Source organism: Erpetoichthys calabaricus, chromosome 11 (assembly GCF_900747795.2).
Source record: "Erpetoichthys calabaricus chromosome 11, fErpCal1.3, whole genome shotgun sequence".
Taxonomy (NCBI): Eukaryota; Metazoa; Chordata; class Cladistia; order Polypteriformes; family Polypteridae; genus Erpetoichthys; species Erpetoichthys calabaricus.
In genome coordinates, this window is record NC_041404.2 from 85,337,521 (window position 1) to 85,363,097 (window position 25,577).

General features: G+C 39.8%; 1 protein-coding gene across 3 annotated transcripts; it reads right to left on the reverse strand.

The window, feature by feature from the left end:
• Positions 1-695: 695 nt before the first annotated feature.
• Positions 696-25,095, reverse strand: LOC114660653 (natterin-4-like). 3 transcript variants are annotated; one of them, XM_028813489.2, is made up of 4 exons: positions 24,960-25,095; positions 10,911-10,988; positions 9,030-9,092; positions 696-2,717 (listed from the first exon to the last, which is right to left on the reverse strand). In XM_028813489.2, exons 3-4 carry the CDS (start codon positions 9,043-9,045, stop codon positions 1,633-1,635), a joined length of 1,101 nt encoding a protein of 366 aa, XP_028669322.1. In that variant the 5' UTR covers positions 9,046-9,092; positions 10,911-10,988; positions 24,960-25,095; the 3' UTR covers positions 696-1,632. The 3 variants fall into 3 exon arrangements, with proteins under 3 accessions (XP_028669322.1, XP_028669324.1, XP_028669331.1); XM_028813491.2 differs by lacking the exon at positions 10,911-10,988; XM_028813498.2 differs by lacking the exons at positions 9,030-9,092; positions 10,911-10,988.
• Between the last annotated feature and the right edge of the window lie 482 nt (positions 25,096-25,577).

Here is a 25,577-nt window from a genome sequence, read left to right on the forward strand (position 1 = left end):
GAACCTGTAAAACTTTTTGTACTTATTTGGTAGTGATCTACTTAGTTGTGTGAATGAATTTGAACCTCTTCTGTTATTTAAGAAGCTCATAGAAACCGCATAGTTCTCTGAGCAGAATAATTTGTTAACTGAATGAGATATGTAGACTAATTTTCCTCTTGCTTGTTTTTCCTTTGTGAATAGAAATTTATACTCTTGAGTCATCCCTGTCCCCAAATATGACAGAGGAAACCAAAGGAAAAGGTAATATTATAGGGAGACCACAAAGGAAATGGCGAACAGTGAAGAGCAAATGCCTCACTAGGCCTACATACACATGTAGATGTCCCTGTTTACGGCAGGGGATGGCTGGTCCAGTTACCCACAAGTACAAAAGCACTCTCTGTTATCTTCCTCTCTCCAACATTCTTTTTCCACATTGTGACTGTTTCTAGTTAAAGTTGATTCCATGGCAAAAAAGGGTCTGAAGTCTCCAAAGCCTTCACAGGCTGTCTGGATTAGGCCTCATCCATTGGTCTTCACTCCTAAACTTAAAAATTCCAAATATCAAAAGTCTGCTGTGGGCTGGCGCCCTGCCCGAGGTTTGTTTCCTGCATTGCGCCCTGTGTTGGCTGGGATTGGATCCAGCAGACCCTCGTGACCCTGTAGTTAGGATATCGCAGGTTGGATAATAGATGGACGGAATATCAAAAGTACCTCCCAAAGAAAAGAATCTACAAAAAAAATAATTTGGCTGAAGAGACCAACTAAACAAAGACTTTTTATAAATAAAGAAACAATTTATTAGAATAGCAAAAAATGCCAAAAAGGCTCAAAAAGAAGTAAAAAGTATACCTAATAAGGCAATCCACTACAAACGAGTCCCAATACACAAAGAGCATGGAACATAACCACATTTAAAGCAAAAGTAATTGTAGACATAACAGAAAATACATAACAATAAAACACACACACATTTTAAGTATAGTTAGTGTGTAGTTGTTGGACAGTGAGAAACAGGCATTAGGAATGCCCACATTATTATTATTATTATTATTTTTCTCCTCTGTAAACTTGACATTTCTTTCAAAAATGACAGTCTGTTCTGTAATGGAAAAATGACAGAAAGTTTTTAGATAAAGGACCAGAAGAATAGGTGCAAGTCAAAAGACAAAGCAACGATTCATAATCGAGAAGACAAGTATACACTGTTGTCAGGCCAAAAATCAAAGTCTTTGTTGTTGAAAATGCATAGACCATAAGTCATTTTACAACACTAAACAAACATACAATAAACATTTTGTAATTTCTCTATATACTTGGAAGAATACAAACTGTTTGTTGTCACCGATTGCATGCTTGTGGGTTGACCACCTGGCTACGTGGCAAAAAATGCTCCAAAAATGGCAGTGCCTGCGATAAATAAAATGTAAAAGAGAGTATATTAAGTCCACATTTTTAACAATACGTTCTGAATAACATCTAAAGTCAATTTTAGAATCTCTGGTTTAGAAAAACACTAACAATGCACAGATGAGATTCTGAGAACACCTCAGGTAAGGCCCAAAAAATGTAAGAAAATCATATCGTAATCAATGATGCTTGAGGTGCAGAATTTGTCTTAGCTTCATCTTCTTTCTTGTTTTTAGTGGCCTATGTTTCAGTAGACTGAAACTGACCCACAATGGCTTTGAAGCCTTCATATGATGCTGTTTTGAACACACCTTCAATGGACGTCTGTCTCGGGCCACTCTTGTACTTGCGCTTTAACTTCGCTGTGAAGGGTAGGCAGGCATTTATGATTTCACCTTGAATTTGTACCGTGCATTTGCTTCTAGCTGGAATATTAATATTAAGAGTTTGGTGCATTTCATGAGTTTTCTCTTCTGAGAGCATGGTTCCCTTGTTGCACTGAAAGGTTTTTTTCGCTCCTAAGGTAATGTGTTTCTTATCAAAATGGGGTACAGGTGCAGTTATTTGGGTTTTTACCCCAGCAGCAGTAGAGCGGCCAATATCCCAGCACTTCTCCATAGCGAAACAAATATGTATTTGAAGAGATGTTTGCACACAGTGATCATGAAGGTTATCGATTGTGGTGTTACCCAGAATTTTGTTTGACTGCCTCACCACTGTCTGTTGTTCTGTTTTGTAGATGATGTCAAAAATTTGCTGAAAATAATTTTCTTCACTAATGGTGAGTACATCATAAAAATTGTGGCAGTATTCCTTCCCTTCATAAGGGCAAAAACATGCTTTGTGTTGGGGAACCACTTTTCCCAATCCATGAGAAGTCCTACCAACAAGAACACCTGCTAACGCGCAAGATTTAACAGAATTTGCTGGCACTGATCCAAAGCGTCCACTTTTCCATACTAAAGGTTCAAAGTAATCTTTATTTACTAGAATGTCAAAAGTGTCAGACCTCTCTTCTTTGTCTGACATACTATAGTAACAATGGGAACCTTTGCTTGGTGTATAAAACCCTGCATTATTCATAAATTTGCTCACATAGTCTACCCGAGAGCATTTTGGATTAGGGAAAGATATGGCTCCTTGTGGAAGACTCCCGTTCCACCTCACCCATCTAAGATTGGTGTTGTCCTTGTTAAAAGATTCCCTGTCTTCAGTAGATTTGCTGTCCTCATTTTCTAAGGGGTAATCCACAGGCAAGGGTGGTGTCTTTAGCTCAATAATCGTCTTCATGGTTTCACCTGTTTTTTCTTCTTCATTCAAAGGATCTACAAATAGGGATGAAAAATCAGTTACAGACAAAATGCACTCTGGGTTTTTTACCATAATTTTAAAAATGTGGCAAAAGCAGACAACAATTTTCCCCTAACAGAGGTGACTTTCTGAATGGCTTTAGCAAATTGGGATTTCCCAACATATCACTAAACTGATTTGTCAGTTTTTATCATCATTGCCACAGTAACAGATTGAAGAAAAAAATACATAAGAAAAGGTTGCACTAGAAAATGTCTTTTTCCCCAATATAGCATGTCATTTCCTAATCACTTGATTATTAATCTATCAGTTTTGAAACCTGCCTAATCAAATTGGGAATGGCAAGGTAGGAGCCAAACCCACCAGCTTTGGGTACATATCAGGTACAACACTGGATGAGGCAGCAGGCCATTGCAGAGAACTTCCACACACAGACAGTCCACTGAAAGTAGCAAAACCACCTAATTTGTACAGATCTATGAGGAAACCCGTGGTACTCACAGAAAAACCCAGGCAGACATGAGTAGACCTTGCAAAGTCCACACAGATAAATGACTGGGTCAAGGATATGACCTGAGCAGTTTGAGGGTCTGTGGCACTGCACTGTCATAAGTATTTTAAGCACAAGGCTATGTAAAAGACTATTTGCCCTTAAGTACAAAGCCGCTTACAAAAAATGTGATTGAATTCTCGTGAAAAACGCATGTAATAATGAATGGTAAGTGCATCTTATGAGATAACTGTTTAACCAAATGTGTTATTAAATTGTAGTTTTTCCTTCAAGCTGACATTTTTAATCATTCGCAAATGCCATTTTCTGATTTGCTACTCTTTTCTCTATTAGGATCCTCCTTCTCACATTATCATATGCTTTGTTTCTTTGTATTTCTGCATTTAAAAGAATGTAGTGTTAGTTCTAGTGACAAAATATAAACAGCCAAAACTGTAATCCATTAAATGTAATTGAAGAGATGCATTATCTGAACATGCTTTTTTGACAAAAATAAGGAAATCTTAATCTACATTACATAAATAACTAGTTAAATCATTGTGCTTGTACGATAATTCATTGTACAAATATAATCAAGTAAACCTTTTCAAAGTTTACTGTGCATTAGTATGATATTCCAATTTAAAATATAAGATACTAATCTTTCTTTGTCTGCCATCTTTGGAACAAAATTGTCACTGGGAATTCATGATAATGTACAATGCAATAAATCAACTGGCAGGCACTTAATTAATTAGTCAAGTTTTAGTACTGCAAAGTGAAAAATAATTCATTACACAATTAATTCCATATGAGTTTGTGTAATGGGAAATGATTTTAACATCCATCCACCCATTTTCCAACCTGCTGAATCCGAACACAGGGTCATGGGGGTCTGCTGGAGCCAATCCCAGCCAACACAGGGCACAAGGCAGGGACCAATCCCGGGCAGGGTGCCAACCCACTGCAGTGATTTTAACATGAAATTCAAAAATGTTATAATTTACAGTAAAAGGAAATATATGTATAAATGCAACCCTCGAATTACAAATGAGTTCTGTTCTTGCCGATGTTGGTAATCCAATTTTTTATGTAGGTTAGAACATGCACTATTAACGTCTACTTAAGGGAATATCAGCAAAAAATCATAGTGCTTATTTTACAAAACATGTTTCAAACTTAAAATGACAGTAAAGCAGTATTACTGTACTTTAAATTACAAAACATAAATTATTTAAATTAAAATGCTGTGAAGCTAATAGCTTTGACACACGAAAAAAGGTTTGGGGCAGCCACCTGTATTCTTGAATCCTGGCTGCAAAAGGCAAAATAGGTTATACAGATGTGTACAGAGTTGAGTTCAAAACAGAACTGAATACAAATGAGGTTGTCTGGCTTTTAAAGCAGTTAGGCAAAAGTGAACCAGAAGGCGGGAACCAGAAGTGACGTTCTTGGGGCTTTTGAGGACAGGAGGATTGGGCAGAAGTGATGTCATATGTCTGGAAACAGGAAGTGACATTGTTGAAATCAGGCAGAATTTTCTGTATCCGGTTTGCAGATTTAAAAGAGAAAGGGTTACTGCACCCCGCCACCCCCTGGACTGGTGTGAAATTACCTTCTTTTGGTCCTTCTAACTGCCTCCCATTTGCATGTGTGTGACCATGCATAAAGGGTATGCATAGAATGTTGGCCTTGTGCTTAAACATTCTACAGTTTTTGATAATGACACAGTGCACCATAGAATTAGAAAAAAAATAATGAGATCACAAAAACCCACCACTAACTTGCTGCCTTTACTAAGAGTTTCAGTCTCCACACCCAGCAGCTTCACTACCTCAGATGGCAGGGCTGTCAGGCACACTTAGCATGCTGGGAATCACAAGCTGCAGGTTCTAGCGCTCCTCAGCTAAATGGGCAGCTGTCTACCTAGCTGCTTACCTGTGACAGAATTTATAGCATTGCGTGGCTGCACAAACTGCCTTAGCAGAGGGATCACTAAGAGTGTTGCCTCCTCCTCCAAACCAGCTGCACTCACTGTGCTGGCATGGCTGAGACATGTAGTTTTGACACTGGCAATTACAGTCAGCTGCTGATCGAGCTACTTACCTCCGACTGAGCTTACTGTACATGATGCTTGTTACATTAGGCACACGAAAGCACAAAATGATTGAAAGTGATGACAAAATACATTGTTTGCTGTAGTATTCCTCACTATTAGTGATGCTGCTATGTACTAATCTGCTGCTTGTAAGTAAAAACACAGCAATTGTCAAATGAAAATCAATTGAAATTTAGATGAAAATAAAAAATTGGCAGTGTTATGTGCTTGTTCATGTTTGTGGAGTCACCATAACCTGAGACCCACCTCAATACTGTACTTAATATAATCTCATCATTCACTTCTGTTCAGAAGCTATCAGTTCAGGCAGCATTGAATGTAAATACAGAAGACACAATTCTGTACACATGAATTGAAGATCTGCCTTTCCCTCTCATTCACAGGTATTGAAACCTGTCTTTCATTCAAACACACAGCATTGTGGGAATGATGTTTTCTGTGTTTATATTCAATGCAGCTATTTTAAGGAAGTAACTGCTAATAATATTTTAGCAAAAATGCACACATTTTGCATGTCATGTTTTGATCATCCAAATTGATATCAGGCATGTGAATTACGCAACGTGAGTTACATGAGAATTTTTTCTTTTCTTCATTGACGTTTTTCACATCCTTTGACACTGTCAAGCACTGATCACTTATTGATGGTGTTGAGTTTGAATATTCAATATTTAATATCTACACAAAAGCATGACATTAAAATTATTTTCTTGGCCACCACTACAGACTACATGGGGTAAGAAACATTTAAAACAGGGATAGGCAACGTCTGTCCTGGAGGGCTGCAGTGGCTGCAGGTTTTTGTTCCAACCCAGTTTCTTAATGAGAAGTCAATTATTGCTGATGAATCGCTTATTTGCTTCATTTTAATGGTCTTGCTTGTTAAGGTTCCCCACTCTTAATTGCCTATTTCAGTCTTAAATAGCATCTCACTATTTTTAATGGCTCCTTGTTAGCAATAAGACTCAAATGACAAAGGAGCTGGTAGTTCTCCATCTAAAGTGTTTCCATTTACATCTCTTTGGATTCATCATGCACTATTTGGTTTGATAAAACACTAAAAAGAAAAATGTTACAGACAGAAAATGATCTGTTTTAGGCTTCAAATCATTTGGATGATTTCACTGGAAAGGAAAAAATCTACAATATTAGAACCTACCATTGCAGACTGAAAAGCCATAAAATTAAATAAGGTCTGAGATTTGTAAGGGTTGGTTTCTAATTAAGCAATTGAGTTAGACCAAAAACCTGCAGCCACTGCGACCTTCCAGGACTGACGTTGCCTACCACTGATTTAAAAAAATATATAATTTTTGAGTGGAGTGATGTGGACAGCTGAGTCCTGAAGGTTTTCATATTCTTTGTAGTTTGTGCAGTGGTTAGTTCACAGATGGTAAAACAAGTTAGTTGTGGAGGTGTTTTTAATGGCAACCGATTTCCAACCAAGTTTGCAAATTGCTGTCTTTTGAGCAACATCAGTGTTTTGTAATCTGGATCCTGAGTTGGTTTGCCATGTAGTGGGTGCGGCAATGCACTGTATCAGCGAGTGCTTCTAACCTCTCTCTCTGTGTTTTCAAAGCCAAACTATGTCCGTGCAAATGAGGATGATTTTTCACCTAGCAATTAAATCTAATGACACAGATTGCAATGCTGGTGGTGTCGGTATTTGTCTCTAGGCGTTGTCTGTTCACTCATTTTTAACTTGCTATTCTAGTTTAACTAGTGGAGCGGTGACCATGTGTGCCTGTGCTAGTACATTGCATGCACTCTCGATGCGCATGTGCAGTGTTCTATCCAATGAGGCTACATGTAGTCTACCATCTGAGAGACAATCATGAGTGAATTTTACTTAAGACTGGATGGGAACAATTAGACGATTCACTTAGTGTCACATTTCTAAACCAATCCAAACCTCATGATGGCGGTGTTCACAGCGATTTTGAATTGCAAAGAGCAAAAGTGCCCTCATTAATTTGATCTGACCTAGAGTAAGCTTCTGATTACTGAAGTGCTATGATTGTGAAAACATCTGTTTTTTCACGGTCGCTAAGGAGGAGGGTACCGGTAAGTTCAGTACAACCATTTTCACATTCTTGTGCATTTGAGACTGCAGGATGGGTGGCATGCTAGGTCTATACAAGCAGCACTTGTACTACCACATTGTGGGTTAGACTCAGGAGGAGCATAGAAGAAACAGACAAGATTTGGAAGTTTCTCCATGAATTTCTTTGTTTATTTTTCACTTCTTCCATTTGTCGGACTCAGAGTGATAGCTATGTTTCATTTTGTTGTTGCAAGTCTATGCTATTAGCTTTCAGATTTCAACACTCGATTTAGGTGGTTCCTTCTCAAGTACTTGTGAGTTCCTTGCAACTGTTCTAACTGGCTGCCTTCTACACAGAGTTCATGGATGACGGAACACTCTACCCACAAGGAAGGGAGAAGAGCATTCAATCAAGGGCTAAAACATGCATTTTTGTTTTGTTTTTTATAAATAAATATAGGAAACAAATAATTATCATCAGTTGATGTGTAACTTTCATTGTCAATTAGGTATTTTAGGTGGCCCCCTTCTAGTGCAGGGCCCTAAGCAGCTAAACATGATTATTTCTGTGCTGCATCACATTTGGCAACTTGTTGAGTACTCTGAACAAACATAAGATGAAGAGCAGTACATGGAAATAAGCTGAAATAAAGTAAAATTTGCACCTCCCCAAAACAAGCATTGCCCACACCTGCCATGCTGAACTCTTCCTAGAACCCCAAAATTGTAGTGCTACCCAGCATGGGTAATGATGGGTGATAGAGACTGTATTACCCATCATTCCCATTTGGATAAATTGTATAAGTGGATTGGTAATATGGAACATGCTGTCCATGCAATGGATGTACAGTAGGTGTTTGGTGGCCCTTTGTTATTAAAGTAAGACTAGCCACATTCTGAATATATTTGAAGAATTCTCTGTGTTGAGATTTTTGCATTTGCTGTCTCATTTTCACAAGATCCTTCTTCTTGATACCATGCATGATTTGATTGGCAATCTCCAGAATGTTGTCACCACAGTGTTTGAACATTTCCAGTTCACCTCTTAGTATGGTAAAATCTTGAAAATTCATCCTAAACTTTTTTGTGATAATTTTTTTTTATTAAATATAAAAACAAAATAACAGGAAATACAACGCTAAGCTATGGTAAGAATGAAAGAACCTTATTTATCCGATCCCAGCCTGAGCTTAGGGATAAATATTTTGGGATAACCCAGTTGCCAGAGAAGGGACTAAAATGATGACCAGACCACACCAGCAACGTGAAAAAAGACCATTAGTTAACGAAGAACAGAGTCAGGGGGCTGCAGCAGGCCAGGATTTTGACAACTGTGCGGCAGCACTCTGAGTTTCAATTGAATTACTGGAGGTACCATTAATGTGAGATTCAGATAACTCAAGCTGCATTAAATTAAAGAATGAGGACTACCATCTGTGGACAGTAACATGCATGGGTGCCTTCCAGAGGGAGGCAACAAATAATTTCAATACCAGGGTATCAAGACAGACTCATTTATATTGAGGAGTTTTAAGCAAAAACATTGAAAGGTCTAACAGGAGGAAGATTTAAGGTAACAGTGTATTATTTATTATTGTTTTAAGAAAACAGAAAGTGGCATATGTGCATCAAAAAATCTTAAAACTTTTTAAATTCCTAATTAGTTAACTTACAGAGAGCTTCTTCCATGCTGCTACAAAATCTGATTGAGGAAGAACCATCCAAAAAGTTTCAATCTAAGGTAATGAAAATGAAAGAATAAGTCACTTAATTATTTTATATAGCATGCTTCATATTATTTATCATTACAATGGAATCTCTAAAGTGATAAAAAGTGTGACACATAGAAACACCAGATAGTAAGGTAGAATGCTAGATAAAGATTTGTTAGTTTGGAAAGATATTTTTTAACACTAATTATGGTTTTTCAAGAGGAACTCACCATGAAAGTGAGCACCATACTAGTATACTCTGCAGCAGTCAAGGCAACCACCTTAGTAAAAAGACAAGTGTTTGAATGTGTGTGTCTGTCCGTTTGCTTGCGTTAGGAGAAAAAATGTTAAAATAGGCAAAACATAGAAGAAGAGTCAAAAAATCAAAATACCAAATAAGGGTCTAAAAATAAGGAAATTGGTCTTATTGGCCTATTGTGTTGTCTGACATTATATGCCAGCAACAGCCACAGGGTAGTGACTTTCTTGCACCTACTTGGGCCATGAGAAGGTTTAAATCTGTCATGCTAATGACTGATACATTTGTGTGGTGAATAATGGTTAAGTGGAAATAAAAATAGTAGACGGTGACTTTGGGAAACCACAGTCCCGACATGACTAGGTTGGAGACGTTAAACCAGGCCAATGCGGTGCCAGCCACTTCTGCATTTTCCTAGCAAAACATTTTGACTGTAACAGTGGTCAGTTCAACAAGCAGTGGTGAGAGAAAACGCCATAAATGAGTTGCTCCATCTGAGGTGTACATTGATTAATTAGATTTCAACCCATCTTAAATGACTAAAACAGATAGAGCTTCTTAAAATTACATCCTCGACAGTGATATAGCTGCATACATCTGGGGCTATGGCTTACAATCATTCACCTTTCCTTTCAGCTTCACTCTGTTTTCCATTTTTGCGAGGGTATCACAAAAGTGACTGCTTCTGTCCTTGCAGGACATGAATTAAGTAAAAAAGTGACTCCTAACAGCTTTGGCAATTGCTAATGTCAGTAAACACAAGGTTGTTTCAGAGAGGCAATAACAAACTTTTTTTCATCTTAACTTATATGTTTATTTAAAGAAAACCCAAAGTATCAAACACTAGGAGTTAAATAAAGGAAAACATACAATATGAACAATTTAAATCAATGTCCACATGGCAAGCTTCATATAAGGTGGTACGCCTTCAGCAGTTACAGAGTTTGCAGCTTTTCCTCCTTATGCCATTTAAGATGCTTGTGAACATTAGAATGCATTTGCAAGTGGAAAGCTCAACAGTGATGTCAAAGAAAGTGCTCTCAAACCCCCTCTTTTATACAGTGCCTTGATGAGGTAATTCTTTTAGAAAAGTTCTGGTAAACAGCATGACACAGAGAGTCATGTAGAGTTGCCTAAAATCGGACAACTGATCAGTGAGGTTACTCTTATCATTACCATATAGTTAACATAATGAGGTGTTAACTAATATGTTACAATCACTTCATTTATATCTTCTTACAAGCACACACACACACTGAGGATAAAACTTAAACAATGTATAGTAACTAACCAAAGTGTCTATCAAAGACAGGTAGCATCAAATATTTTTAAATTATTTTATCCCTGCTCTATGTGTACCTTCAGTGCCTTCTCTATTGATCTACATGTGTCTGAACCTCCCCTGTGACCACAAGGGGGCACCATTGAGCCTGAAACCTAAGACATAGCAACCTCCAACACATTTTTAGGTTAAAATAAATAAGTTTTATTCACACAAGGCAATTCTCTTCTCCAGTAATCAGCCACAATAACAATTCTCAATTCAAAATCACAATAATAACCAATTATTCTTTCTTCTGTACCTCTGCTGAGAGTTGCTCCCTTTCATGCAGGACACGGGAATGCTTCTGGTGCCACACCATGCCTTCTGGGAAGCACTTCTGTAATATGAAGAAAGTAGTGAGGTTCTCCCCCGACAGTGCCCTCTGTCAGTACATAGGGACCCCGACAGGGATGCATTTCCGGAATTCATATCCCAAGTACCCCTTGTGGGTGTCCCGATTGGGTTTCCATATGAGGACAACTGCCACCTGACATATGGGGGATAGAACAGCTCCCAATTCTTGTCCAGTTAGTAATCTCTCTATCCTGCTGAAAAAATTTGTTTGCCATTCCAGTTTGGCCTCCCATCCAAAAAATGAATCCTCCTCCTTCCCGGCCAGGATGCCCCTTCTCCTCTTACAACCAGTAAAGCCCACTTCTCAAACACTCTCATTATTTTTGAGGCACCTTTCTCACCTCCTGTCCAGTTTTATACTTGTTGTTTATGAAGGCGATTCTCCCAGCATGCTTCATACGCCTTTACTCCATCTTGTGTGTCTCACCACTAGTACTTTCTACTTCATTGTGTCACCAAAGCCAAACTGACCAATCAGATTGCTAAGAAGGACTGGACACACGGACCTTAGTTTTTTATTACATTATAGATGGCACTATATATAGATGGTCCTCCTTAAGATGCAATATGCACACTGACAAACATCCTGCTTAAATGCATCTGCCTAAATCAGGCATGTCCAACTCCTGTTAAATATACAATTGATAAATTATTAACCTTTCCATTATGATCTGTTAAATACACACATTTATTTTACATAAAAGCTGTATTATATCCTTATACTGTAATTCCATATTCCTATATTAGCACACAACACATTGTGACAGGGGGCCGGGTCCCATGCCCGGCCAGGACGCCCCTTCTGTATATGTTCCGGGGAAGCAGCTATGGACATCTCACTACCTCCCCCGGGACGCTTGGTGGCAGCCTCCCTGGCTGACGGTGGTGCCTCAGTTTCCCGCAGGGTTTCCTGGGAGATGGAGTTCTTCACAACCCTGTGGGTAGCTGGGGTGGCCGCCAGGGGGTGCTGCATGGAGCCAGGAACCCATTTGGTCATCTCTGCAGCCCCACCCGGAAGTGCAATTAGCCGCAGGTGATCAAGCACCTGGAGCACTTCCAGGTGGGCTATAAAAAGGGCCAGCATCCACCACTCAGGAGTCAGAATCGTGAGGAAGAGGACGAGGTTGCTTGGGAGGAGTGGTGGTGCCAAGGTGGAGAGAAGAAGTGTTGTTTGTGGTATATTAAGTGCTTGTGAGACTGTGTTGTGGCTGGAGGGATTATGGGGAAGACGTGCCCTCCAGTTGAAGAAAAATAAAGAACCTGTTTATTTTATACGTGCCTCTGCGTAAGTCTGTGACGGGACGGGCGCTATATAGCGCCTTTATTACAACATATATAAATATTATGAGTCTTATTTTGACATAATGAAAAAAAACATTATTTTTCACCCCAATGCAAATTTTCAAAATTCTAAAGTTCTCATCTTTCAAAGTAAAACTTAAAAAATGCCATTTGTTAGTAAAGACAACATTGATCACAATACAATCATAAAGTATGTTCAAATATTGTGTGCTATCTCAAAATAACACACAACCATGGTACAGATCAGGCAGCATTCTAAAATGGAATATACAGATAGTACAGTGGTGTAGCTAGAGTTCGTGCCACTCGGGGTGGGGTGGTGCTTCAATTTGCCACCATCCAACATATCTGAATATGTTAACCTATTTAAATAGAAAATTAAAATGACATATAGAGAAAATTTAAGATACATTTTACATATATTTATTCATATATAGGGAAACAGCAATATTTTTTCACATATAATTATTTGTAAGTATCAACTAGACAAGAATATAATATAGACGCACTGATAAGCCGTGTTCTAATTATTATTTTAATAAAATTATGCTGCGAAAACCAGAACCAGTGTAGTGTACAAGTGATAGGTGTGGATGTTTTCTGCACAGAGCAAGAACGCATTCAGATTGATAACGAAACAAAATTATAAATTGTAAATTAGTTGTTCATCTTCCTAGAAATTATCGGTGTAATGTTTATGTTTATTTTTGTTATTGCCTCATAAATTTCAACTGCTATGTCTGATGCCGTCACAGAAGGACAGTCTGAAAATTATTTTTGAAGCATTTGTGGATACAAATCAGAGAATTTTACTTTTTTCATTCATGGGTGATATTTTTCGAACCCTGCTCCTTACACATGAATAGTACTGAGCCGTTTGGCCAATAATGCCACCCCCAAAAATGTGCCACCCCCCCAAGCTACACCACTGAGATAGTATATATCTGTATGAAATGTTATGCATACACAGTGTAGATCTGGCAGCCACACATGCTCCTAAGTGGAGCTCCCTGTGCCATCTGCTAAAACTAAAGCCCCCTCCATGGACTCCCACTGAAAGAGCAAGCAAAATAGAGGGGTTTCATAAACCAGCAATGGACAATGACTTTTTGAAGTCATACATGACAAAATGTACATGCACACATTCTCTTAATTACATCTTGCCTGAAGAAGGGGTCTGAGTTGCCTCGAAAGCTTGCATATTGTAATCTTTTTAGTTAACCAATAAAAGTTGTCATTTTGCTTGAGTTCTCTCTAAATTCATAATGGATAACACGGTACAACACCCTAGTTCTACAAATGTTTACTCAATATTGTCTCTGTCTTCAACACATCTTTATGACTGCATTTGCCACAGTTGCCATTATAACTGGCAAAGCAGGCATTGTAGTACCAGAACACCACGGCAAACATTACACGGCTCAATAAAAAGTTGGTATGTTATAGAAAAAAATTTTTTTCCTCTATAATATTTATTTAAACTCAAAATGACAGGCAGACACATAATGAACATTGCGTGAAAATGCATACATCTATACATGTCATGCTATCTCCGCATACACATAGGTATAAATGTAGGATTATTATAATTGAGCCTCGGGAACAGAGAACCCCCAATTACTCCAATCTGAAAGTGCTTCATTTAAGAGACTTTCGGGCCCATGGGTTTGCTTGCACTGAGCAAACTCCTGTCTCTCTACTCCTGGTTTCCAATTTTCTTTTTTCTGTTGTTATTTAGGTTTTTAGTTTGGCTTGTTTAGACCTGTTTCCCTTATTGCTAAGGGTACATCTTATGAGTTTAAAGGAATTTATTATTGTGGTCACAGGGCTTCCTCTGTTGTAGCTACTAAACTGTCCTAGGATTATTACCTTGATTTTCAACCTTTCAGTCTGCTGTCTGTTCACAACACCTGTAATAAAGACACAGTATAATCATAGTTATTTATGAACTTGCGGTCTGATGAATCACTTTTGAAGCACATTTTACACAGAAATATGTAGTTTGTGAAGCCAAAACTCAGGAAGGTGAAATGAATGACTTAAGGTCATACAGAGAACAACTGCGGCTCACTTATTTTCATTTTTCAGCATGGACTTAACCTTCAAATATAGTGTCATTGTGCTCAGTGATACAGCTTTTTTATCACTCATTTCTAACAGTAATACTTGTGACTGTGTTTTTCAAAAGTGGCTGAATCATCATCAACATGTGAACCCCTGACTGTCTTAGTAAGCGACCAGGTTAATTTTTTAACTATTTGATTGCGTAAGAGACGGTCAGCAGCCAAACCCAGCTGGGACGCCCAAGAAGTGGAAAGATAGGGGAAGGCAGCTTCTTTAGGGCACTGCCTCTCCCAGAACACTAGATGGCAGCTCCCTTGGATTGCAGCAGTGCCCCGGATTACCATAGGGCACCATAGGACTTGGAGTTCTATATCTCAGCCTTGCTGGGTACGCTGGGTGCCGCCAGGGGTTGCTGTGAACGTGGAGGAGCCATATGGCATAAGGTTTCTAAGAGGACTTGACCAACCTCACAGGGATGAGCCAGAGTTGGGTGAAAGGTGGACAAAGCTTACTGGGAGGAGCGGAGGAGAAAATGACTTAGAAAGAAAAATAACTGTGCTGTGCCTATTATTTACTTGTGGCTGTGGTGGTGGGAAATGCTTTGGAAGAGTTTCCTTAAATTAAACAAGCTCTTTGTGCTTTTAACTTGTGCCCTGTGTCTGTTGTGTTGTGTTTGAGGACCAACAGTGCCCTCTAGTGTTCACAATTCAATAATAAGCTAATTATCACACCAAGCTAATAAGACTTAAAAAGTTGAACTCTAATTAAAGATCATAAACATAACATTCTCGAGGCTCTTGAGTCAATTCATGGTCATAGTGGGCAAAAGCTTCTCCTGGCTGTATTGGGAACAGGAAATGTCCCTGGACGGGATGCCTGTCCATCACACAGCTCATTCACAAAGTAGACAGATAGATAGATAGATAGATAGATAGATAGATAGATAGATAGATAGATAGATAGATAGATAGATAGATAGATAGATAGACAGATAGATAGATAGATAGATAGATAGATACTTTATTAATCCCAAGGGGAAATTCACATACTCCAGCAGCAGCATACTGATACAAAACACAATATTAAATTAAAGATTGATAATAATACAGGTAAAAACAAACAATAACTTTGTATAATGTTAACGTTTACCCCCCTGGGTGGAACTGAAGAGTCGCATAGTTTGGGGGAGGAACGATCTTCTCAGTCTGTCAGTGGAGCAGGACAGTGACAGCAGTCTGTCGCTGAAGCTGCTCTTCTGTCTGGAGATGATACTGTTTAGTGGATGCAGTGAATTCTCAATAATTGATAGGAGCCTGCTTAGCACCCGTCGCTCTGCCACAGATGTTGAACTGTCCAGCTCCATGCCAACAATAGAGCCTGCCTTCCTCACCAGTTTGTCCAGGCATGAGGCGTCTTTCTTCTTAATGCTGCCTCCCCAGCACACCACCGCGTAGAAGAGGGCGCTCGCCACAACCGTCTGATAGGACATCTGCAGCATCTTATTGCAGATGTTGAAGGACGCCAGCCTTCTAAGGAAGTATAACCGGCTCTGTCCTTTCTTACACAGAGCATCAGTATTGGCAGTCCAGTCTAATTTATCATCCAGCTGCACTCACAGGTATTTATAGGTCTGCACCATCTGCACACAGTCACCTCTGATGATCACGGGGTCCATGAGGGGTCTGGGCCTCCTAAAATCCACCACCAGCTCCTTGGTTTTGCTGGTGTTCAGGTGTAGGTGGTTTGAGTCGCACCATTTAACAAAGTCATTGATTAGGTCCCTATACTCCTCCTCCTGCCCGCTCCTGATGCAGCCCACGATAGCAGTGTTGTCAGCGAACTTTTGCACGTGGCAGGACAACGAGTTGTATTGGAAGTCCGATGTATATAGGCTGAACAGGACCGGAAAAAGTACAGTCCCCTGTGGCGCTCCTGTGTTGCTGACCACAATGTCAGACGTGCAGTTCCCAAGATGCACATACTGAGGTCTGTCTTTAAGATAGTCCACGATACATGCCACCAGGTATGAATCTACTCCCATCTCTGTCAGCTTGTCCCTAAGGAGCAGAGGTTGGATTGTGTTGAATGCGCTAGAGAAGTCTAGAAACATAATTCTTACAGCACCACTGCCTCTGTCCAAGTGGGAGAGGGATCAGTGTAGCATATAGGTGATGGCATCCTCCTCTCCCACCTTCTCCTGATATGCAAACTGCAGAGGGTCGAAGGCATGTTGAACCTGTGGCCTCAGGTGGTGAAGCAGCAGCCTCTCCATGGTCTTCATCACATGTGATGTCAGAGCAACAGACCGGAAGTCATTCAGCTCACTAGGACGTGATACCTTTGGGACTGAGGTGATGCAAGATGTTTTCCAAAGCCTCGGGACTCTCCCCTGTTCCAGGCTCAGGTTGAAGAAGCGCTGTAGAGGACCCCCCAGCTCCAATACACAGACCTTCAGCAGTCATGGCGATACTCCATCTGGACCCGCTGCTTTGCTGGCATGAAGTCTCCTCAGCTCTCTGCTCACTTGTGCTGTTGTAATTGTGGGTGGGGATGTCTCTCCTATGCTGGTATCAGCAGAAGGATGTGTGGAGGGTGCAGTACTCCGAGGTGAGAGTAAGAGTGGGTTAGGGTGGTCAAACCTGTTAAAGAAATTGTTCATTTGGTTTGCTCTCTTCACATCTCTCTCGATGGTGGCACCCCGCTTCGAGCTGCAGCCAGTGATGATCTTCATCCCATCCCACACTTCCTTCATGCTGTTATTCTGCAACTTTTCCTCCAGCTTTCTCCTGTACTGCTCCTTCACCGCCCTGAGCTGGACTCGGAGTTCCTTCTGCACGCGCTTGAGCTCATGCTGATCACCGCCTTTAAAAGCCCTTTTCTTCTGGTTCAAAAGGCCCTTGATGTCACTTGTAATCCATGGCTTGTTGTTAGCATAGCAGCGTACAGTTCTTACTGGAACTACAATGTCCATACAGAAGTCGATGTAGTCAGTAGTGCAGTCAACAACCTCCTCAATGTTCTGACTATGTGCTCCCTGCAGGATATCCCAGTCTGTAGTTCCAAAGCCTTCTCTGCCTCCGGGGACCACTTCCTGAATGAGCGTGTGGTTGTAGGTAGGACCCTCACTCTTGGTTTGTAGTGAGGCTGAAGCAGAACCAGGTTATGATCTGCTTTCCCAAGCGCAGGCAGCGAGGTGGCACTGTATGCGTCTTTAACGTTTGCATACAGTAAATTGTTTTGTCCAGCGTCACATGGTTAAAGTCTCCAGCGATTAGCACAAGTGCCTCAGGGTGCTGCGTTTGTAACTTAGCAACAGCAGAATGGATGATGTCACTCGCTATCTCCACGTCCGCCCGAGGAGGGATGTATACAATAACAACAATGATGTGTCCAAACTCTCTGGGCAAGTAATAGGGACGCAAACTTACGGCCAAGACTTCAAAGTCACCAATTAACCTGTGCAAATGCCACAGAAGCAATGAACACCAGGGGTCTGAGCCTGGCAACATCCATATTACTAACCGAGAATGGTAAACCGGATGGCATGGACGCAGGTTTACTAACTAAACCGGATGGCATGGACGCAGGTACACGGCGATGGGACCATGAGACGTACTGCGCAGGCGCGTACAGCACACGTCTCATAAACCGCAATCGAAGTCGTATCCACTGCGAACAAAGGACTCACGGCCCAAAAACGAAACAGCTCAACGGACGTGAATGAGAAATGAAGCAACAAGGTGCCCATAGCTAACGACTACCGACACAGCCACGCCAAAAAGAGGATTCTGTGCTGCAGCCCGGATTCAAATGGAAGAGGCTACAGCAGCCCCACAGGTCCACAAAGATGGTACGGAAGGCGCAGGCGTCACCGCCATATTGTGCGTGGCACTACTGTGGAGTGAAGTGAGGAGTAATGTGCTGCTTGGGATTGTACAAACCGCTGAATGCTTTACACCGAATTCAAACACAATACAGCTCAACGATACAAACACGAGCTCACCTGGATAAGATCAATGAATGCAGGCGCCTACAACGCGCGTCTGAAACTGCGGAAGCACAGCAGACACGGGTTCAAAACGAACGAGCTCGACTGACGGATATACAAACACGAGCCTGGCTGGATAAAATCAATGTACGCAGGCGCCTACAACGCGCGTCTGAAATGCCGCAAGCAAAGCGGGCACGGCTCCAAGACGAACGAGCTCATCATATAAGAGCTCACCCATCAAAAAACACTCAGTCATGTGGTACACACAGATCATGTGCTCTCAGCACATATAAAGCGTATAAGGACAATATGGAGAATAGAGACTCAAAGGCGTTGCAGAGAAAAAAAGGCAGATAAGATATTATGAAAGCAGTGGAATTCGAAAGGCTCCAACAAACGATGGCGCAATACACATGCAGAGAAAGGTACAGAATATGAAAGCAGTTAAATCCACAAGTATTGTAGCATCCCAGCCAGGTTGGGGGCTTTTTGGTTTTAAGTGACTGTTAAGTCCGATTGAGAGAGGACGGAGTTCAGCACGGAAGACTGATAGCGGGTATTGATTGATGCGGTAAAGGGGGACGTTGGAGAGGGTGCTAGAAAGTTGTGTTTGGAGTTGGGAAGTCGGCAAGCTCGACTGATGGATATACAAACACGAGCCTGGCTGGATAAAATCAATGAACGCAGGCGCCTACAACGCACGTCTGAAATGCCGCAAGCAGAGCTAAAGCAGTAAAATTCAAAAGTATTGTAGCGTCCCAGCCAGGTTGAGGGCTTTTTGGTTTTAAGTGACTGTTAGGTCCGATTGAGGGAAGGCGGAGTACAGCACGGAGGGCTGATAGCGGGGTATTGATTTGATGCGGTAAGGGGGGTCGTTGGAGAGGGTGCTAGAAAGTTGTGTTTGGGGTTAGGAAGTCAGCGATTGTTCAAGTGAAACTTTTGTGACACTTTATCATGTCAGTCAGTACAGTATCAAAGAAAAGATAGAAACGATTGCATTACCGCAAACAAAAGGTGATTAATCATCAGAACCAGGAGTAATTGAAAAAATACCAGGACAAATTGAGGTCTGAAAAAAAGAGTAGACAACAAAGTCTTTTCGCATTCGCATCATTCAATGGACAAAACGTGGATTTACACATTGATGGACCATATGCTATGAGACTCTGTGGTCACACAACAGTTAAATTTCAAAGAGTAAACAATTCGGTCGGGTGTATATTGGTGATCTCGGAGAAGCGATACAAATATTAACAGGCAAAGAGAAAGGTCCAAACAATATTGTTTTTAATGAACCTTTAAAGTGAAAGTGAAAATAATGAAATTGAAACAATTCCAAAAAAAATATGTAAAATTGTATATCCAATTAACCAAACACAGGGGTTGGCGAGCGAAGCGAGCAGGGGGCGAAGCCCCCTAGTTGGATATAACACAATAAAAAGCCATGGAGAGGGCAGAAAGTTTGCTTAACGATTTACTTATTATGAGTAAACAATTTAATGTATCTATATTAATCATTGAAAGAAAGAATTATAGAGAGAAGGCTTAGGGAAGAGACCACCATAGGGGAGAAGCAGTTTGGTTTTATGCCAGGGAGAGGAAGAACAACTGATGAACTCCCTGCATTGAGACAGTTCATAGAAAAGCATCATATGGTGTTTATTGATTTGGAAAAGGGTTATGATAGAGTGCCACATGAAGAGGTCTGGAGGTGCATGAGAGAGAAAGGATTACCAAGTAGTATGTGAGGATTGTCCAGGATGTGTATGGGGGAGTGAGGACTTGGTTTAAAAGCAGTGTTGGAGTAACAGACATGATCCCAGTTAGAGCAGGTCTGCACCAGACACTTCTAACAAATGTAAAAAAAGGACAAAAGTCCTTATGTCTACAATCTGGTTATGGATGTGTCAAGTCATAGGATAAAAGACCAATCCTTCTGGTCCTTTATAAACACCAGTCCTTCAGTCCTTCTGATGACATTGTGTTGTGTAGCACCAGGATGTGAAGAGAAATTGGAAGAATGTAAAAGGACTTTGGAAGAGAAAGGATTGAAGATAAATAGGAAGAATACAGAATATATAAAGTTTAATGATAATTAGAATTCAGAAGTTAGTCTTCAGGGAGAGCTATTGAAAAGAGTGGATAAATTTAAATATCTAGGATCAGTGGCAGCCCAAGATGAAAAAACAGAGAGTGTGGACGAAACATTTGGAAGAAGGTATCAGGACCACCAATGATGTATGGAGCTGAGACATGGGCAGTAGAGGGAGCGCAGGAGAAAACATTAGACGTGACAGAAATGAGAATGTTGAGATGGATGTGTGGAGTTACAAAAGTGGACAGAATAAGAAATGAGACAGAGGTACAACAAAAGTGAGATAGACATCTAAGAAAGTACAGAAAAATAAGCTGAAGTTGTGTGGACATGTGAGGAAAGACAGTGAATATGTTGGAAAAAGAGTGATGGAAATAGAAATAAAGCAAGGGAGGCCAAAGTGGAGGGAGATAGATAAAGTAAAAGAAGATCTGAAGGAAAAGAGTTTGACTAAGGAAGAGGTGCAAGACGGAGCTCCATGGAGAAGGCTGATCAATCACATGAACCCCACATAGAAGTGAGCACGGATAAAGAGGAAGAAGACTCATTGAAACATACTCAGCAATGTAATAAAGAAAATTAAAAATCATTCAAAGTAGATTTAAAATTGATTCAAATCAAAGCGTTAACAGACTAAAAGCAAAATTACCTTATGTTATGGTCTTGAATAAATGTCTACCAATAAAATAATTTAAAAAATTGGAAGCTTGCCGCTTCCAATTCTGTTTCCTCATGGCTGAGTGATATCACATGTTATGTATATTTAATTTTATCATTTTGTCTGTATTTCTTGTATATGCACATGCCATTCCACAGACAGTGTGTAATACTGAGATATCTAAGGTTTTGATTTGACATAAATGTAATACAGAGTAATTTATTGTCATTTAAAAAAGGTTCAATTAGATTCTTATCAACATGAGCAGCATGCAATAATTTGATACCTCAAATCTTGCTAAATAGTATTTGTAAAACATACAGTAATAACACTAAATACAAAAGTAGCCAAGCCTGGATGGCCACCCAGGTTTGGTGTTTCAGGGGTATAAATATTAATTGAAGCAATGTCCAGAAAAGTACAACAGAAACCTCTCGCCAGTACAAAGCAAAGATCCAGTTTTAAAACTGGTGTCCCCTTCACCTGCATGAATAGCCATTTCCACTTCTCTGGAGTCAGGCAGCAGATGTCAAGATGATCTTGATGAACCACCTCACTACTCCAATGGCTTTAAATCATAAATATCTGTAAAACTGTCAATGGCATCAGCAATCCAACCTTTCTTTATGTTTTGGTTAAAGGGGAAAAAACAGAAATGGTGCACTTCCATTTTGAAAAGATTCAAGCTCCTCTCCACAGAGTTCAGCAGTCCACATTGTTAAAAATAAAAGTGTCAGGCTGGTTCTTCAGAGCGTTGCCATAGAGGAAACCATTTTCGGCTCCCAAAAGACCCATCCACATGAAGGTTCCAGAAAGAAGCTTTATTTGTTTAAATCTTTAACCTGCTTCATACAGTATTAATCATGAATAGATGATAACAGGTTTGTGAAATTCTAACGTCATCATTTTTTATTTTTTTTTATTTTAAAAGGATTCTCCCAACATACAATAATACAGGCTAAGTTCAGGTTCTCTTCGTCTGTTAGTATCCTGGGTAGCCTACCATACATTAAAGATTTGTATTATTCTCACAACTGCGGTGGGTTGGCACCCTGCCCGGGATTGGTTCCTGCCTTGTGCCCTGTGTTGGCTGGGATTGGCTCCAGCAGACCCCCGTGACCCTGTGTTCGGATTCAATGGGTTGGAAAATGGATGGATGGATTATTCTCACAAAGTATGACGATTTTAAAAAGTACAAAGATCCAACTTCATATGCAGAAAACCCTTCCCAGAATGAAATGGTGCTTTGTTAAGTAAAGGAGCTACAAGTAACCACAAAACCCTGTACAGAACCATATAGAGCCATTAAAGAACCATTATTTTTAGGAGTACACATGAGGAGCCACAGGTAAAATCACCCAGCTTCCTCTATGAAAGGTGGTAGTAATAGATTAATATATAGAAGACAATATGTAGACCCTGCTACAACCTCCATAACTATTTTACTGCTGCAAAAGGTTCTGGCACCCGTGACCCTAAATTTAATTACACAATTTTGAAAATGATCTGTTATGAAGCATCAGGTCATTTTACGAGATAATGTGTGCAGATTTGTAATTACTTATTTTTGTTTCTGTTTTGAAACACGCATTGCTTTTCAGATATTGAGGAGGTGGCTGCTGTGCTTCACATATGCTTAATAATATTGTCAGAAGGGGACCTTGTTTTTCGATTTCCTGGATAATCCAGTTACTGATTGTGTCAGGGTTGTCTGTGTAGGTATTTGCTGTCTTGCAAAGGAGTCACCGCTTTGAAGTCTGGCTGGTTGAGTATATAAACAAAACCAATTTGTGATAAAACAACTGCTGCTTCCTTGGAGGATGTCTGTATTTATCTGAAATTAACATGTTTGACAATATTGGTTTCTAATCAGCAGATCTGTACTCATTAATGGTTGGTAATAATACATTTTGTTAACTTGTGTTTTCATTAATTGTTAAACCCAGGAAATTTAGATGTGCCATTGATTAAACTGATTGTCCAGAACTGACAACAGCAGGGACTGAAGGAGATTTAAACTCCTGGGCAGCAGAAGGCAGAGGGGACAGTTCACAGAAAACGCTGCCAAGACACTCGGACAGAGCACAGGGGCTTGCAGACAGACAAGGGTACCTGGCTGGCACGACGTGAGGCACAAGGACGGCAACACTTCCAGGGAGGAAGAGACAGCTCTACAAAGAGACGCCGGATGTGGGTTCAGCGAGAGAGGGAATCCGCATGAAAGGACCAAGCAAAGCTGACAGACGAGAAATGAGGCGTGCCTAGGTCACAGCAACACAAGGAGCCCAGAGTGGAAGAAAAAGGAACAACGAAGAGACGCTGACAGGGATTCAATGTTTTGACAAAACGTCTGTTGGGAACGAGTGTCCGGTGAACAGAGTGCATCCGTGGACAGTTGAACAATTAAGTGTTGGGGTAATACAGTGCACCAACTGGACTCTGCACCACTAAAGGTTGTATCCTCCAATTCTTGTTTTTAACGGATTTTTAGAGTGTGGACTGTGTATTTTCCTCTTAAAAAAACAGGAAATTAATTCCTGATATGTTTAGGTTTTGTTATGTTCGTTTATCTTTTTAATGTACCTTATATTGTCTTGTGTAATAGAACTTACTGTTGCTTTTTTCTGAAATTACTGTTGTGTCTTTCATTGTGTGTTTTCTCACTGCCCAATTTAAAGAAACCTGTTTGCTATTATTGGTAAATTTCAGGAGTTCCCAGTCTCTTAATAAAAGTGGGTGGCGTAGTCGGATATTTAAATTGTGTCTAGGTTAGATTACCTGTAAGTGCGACCAGACACCTGTTACAATATTCTAGACATATTGTCTTTATAGGCAATAGCAGCTGTTTTTGTGAAATGCATTCATACAGTACAAGATCTGCAAAGTTGTTTTTATAGTTCATAACATAGCTGAAAAATCCTAACAAAAGCCTTTAACAAATTATAAGCACTTGATTTATACTCCAGATGTTTTTGATATAAAATTCTGACTTTGTTTCGCATTTAGACCTTATCTTTAGTAGAAAAATTTGTGGAGAGTTTTATCCTTTAAAACACAACTGATATTTAATAAGTTTTCAAATTTCCATGAAAATATTCAGACTTCTTTGCAATTTTTTAACTATATAAATAATTCTTAACATTAAGAAATGACAGAATGTAGTGAATATACTAAAATTGACAGAATAATATTTGTTCCAATTTTCATTGTGTAAAACAGAGATAAGGTAAAGTTTAGCAAATGACGTAGTTTCCAATAGCTGAAAATGTAATAAAATTTATTGAATGCAGTTTAATTGATTTATATTTATTTATTTTTTCATCTATCTGTCCGTCAATTTATTTTTATACACGCTTGTTTGCCAAAAGTTTACCTGTATTCATGCTCCATTCATCCTTTGCTCTTTACAAGTAAATCAAACTTTACATTTAGTAAGAAAAACATAATTTTAGTGCTGCACTTTATCGATAACTTCTTTACTAGTAAATAGTATCATTATTTTTACACATTGCATTTATTTGTTAACAAATCATATTTTTCAAGCTGCATGGCCTGTTAGACTATCTGCCTAGTTTCTATTTATTTCTGATTTGAAAAATGTACTGACCGACAAACACCTTTTGGCTTCAAGTCCCTCCAAGAGCAAAGCTCAGTTACTGTATCTGTATGAGAGTAGCTGCACCTTGCCGACCACAGTCATCTGGTTTTGAATGAAAGCTCTTCTGCACTGTGGTTTCACACTCAAACATTTCCCACTTATAAATGAAAAATACTTAAAAAAAGACGGCAGTATAAAGTTTCACTGAAAACCCTAATAGAAATGGAATACTAACAGATTACCTACTTGATCTATGCCTCGTCTCTTTGTGACATCTCAGACACTACATACAAGCTGGTCTCAGCTAGACATCTATGGCAGACCAAAGCATTGACCCAAGTGCACAGTTCCAAGTCAGCACCATCAGTAATCTGATCACAACAACATCACTGGGAGGTTTACTTGGACTTTGGACAAGGCAGGCACATATTTCTGTTTACCTTTGCCCTGTTAGAGGCCAGAATTAGGCCCAGCTATAAAGAGAAGCCTCCATGCTGCTCATGCTCAAACCACACTAATTCTGTTTCAAAGAAGTGTCTGCCTTTGTCTGGGTTTAGGTCACAAATCATAGCTCTGGGTTTGTGAGGAACAAAAAAAAGGGAGGGAATCACAAGTAATAATCAGAGTCTGAGCTCAATGTTTGTGAAGAAAGAATGAATCTGACAATAATATTTGCATTTTAAATGAATGAATAATATTAATTATAAAAATGAATAAAACATTTAAAATGAAAAAAAATTGTCTTGGTAGCATTGCTATTTAAATTGTAAATGATGCATTTGTCAAATTCCCGTCCTTGTGTAGAGCTGTATCACAATAAGAAATGATACACAAAATAAAAAGAGGACTATGAAAAGCTCTATT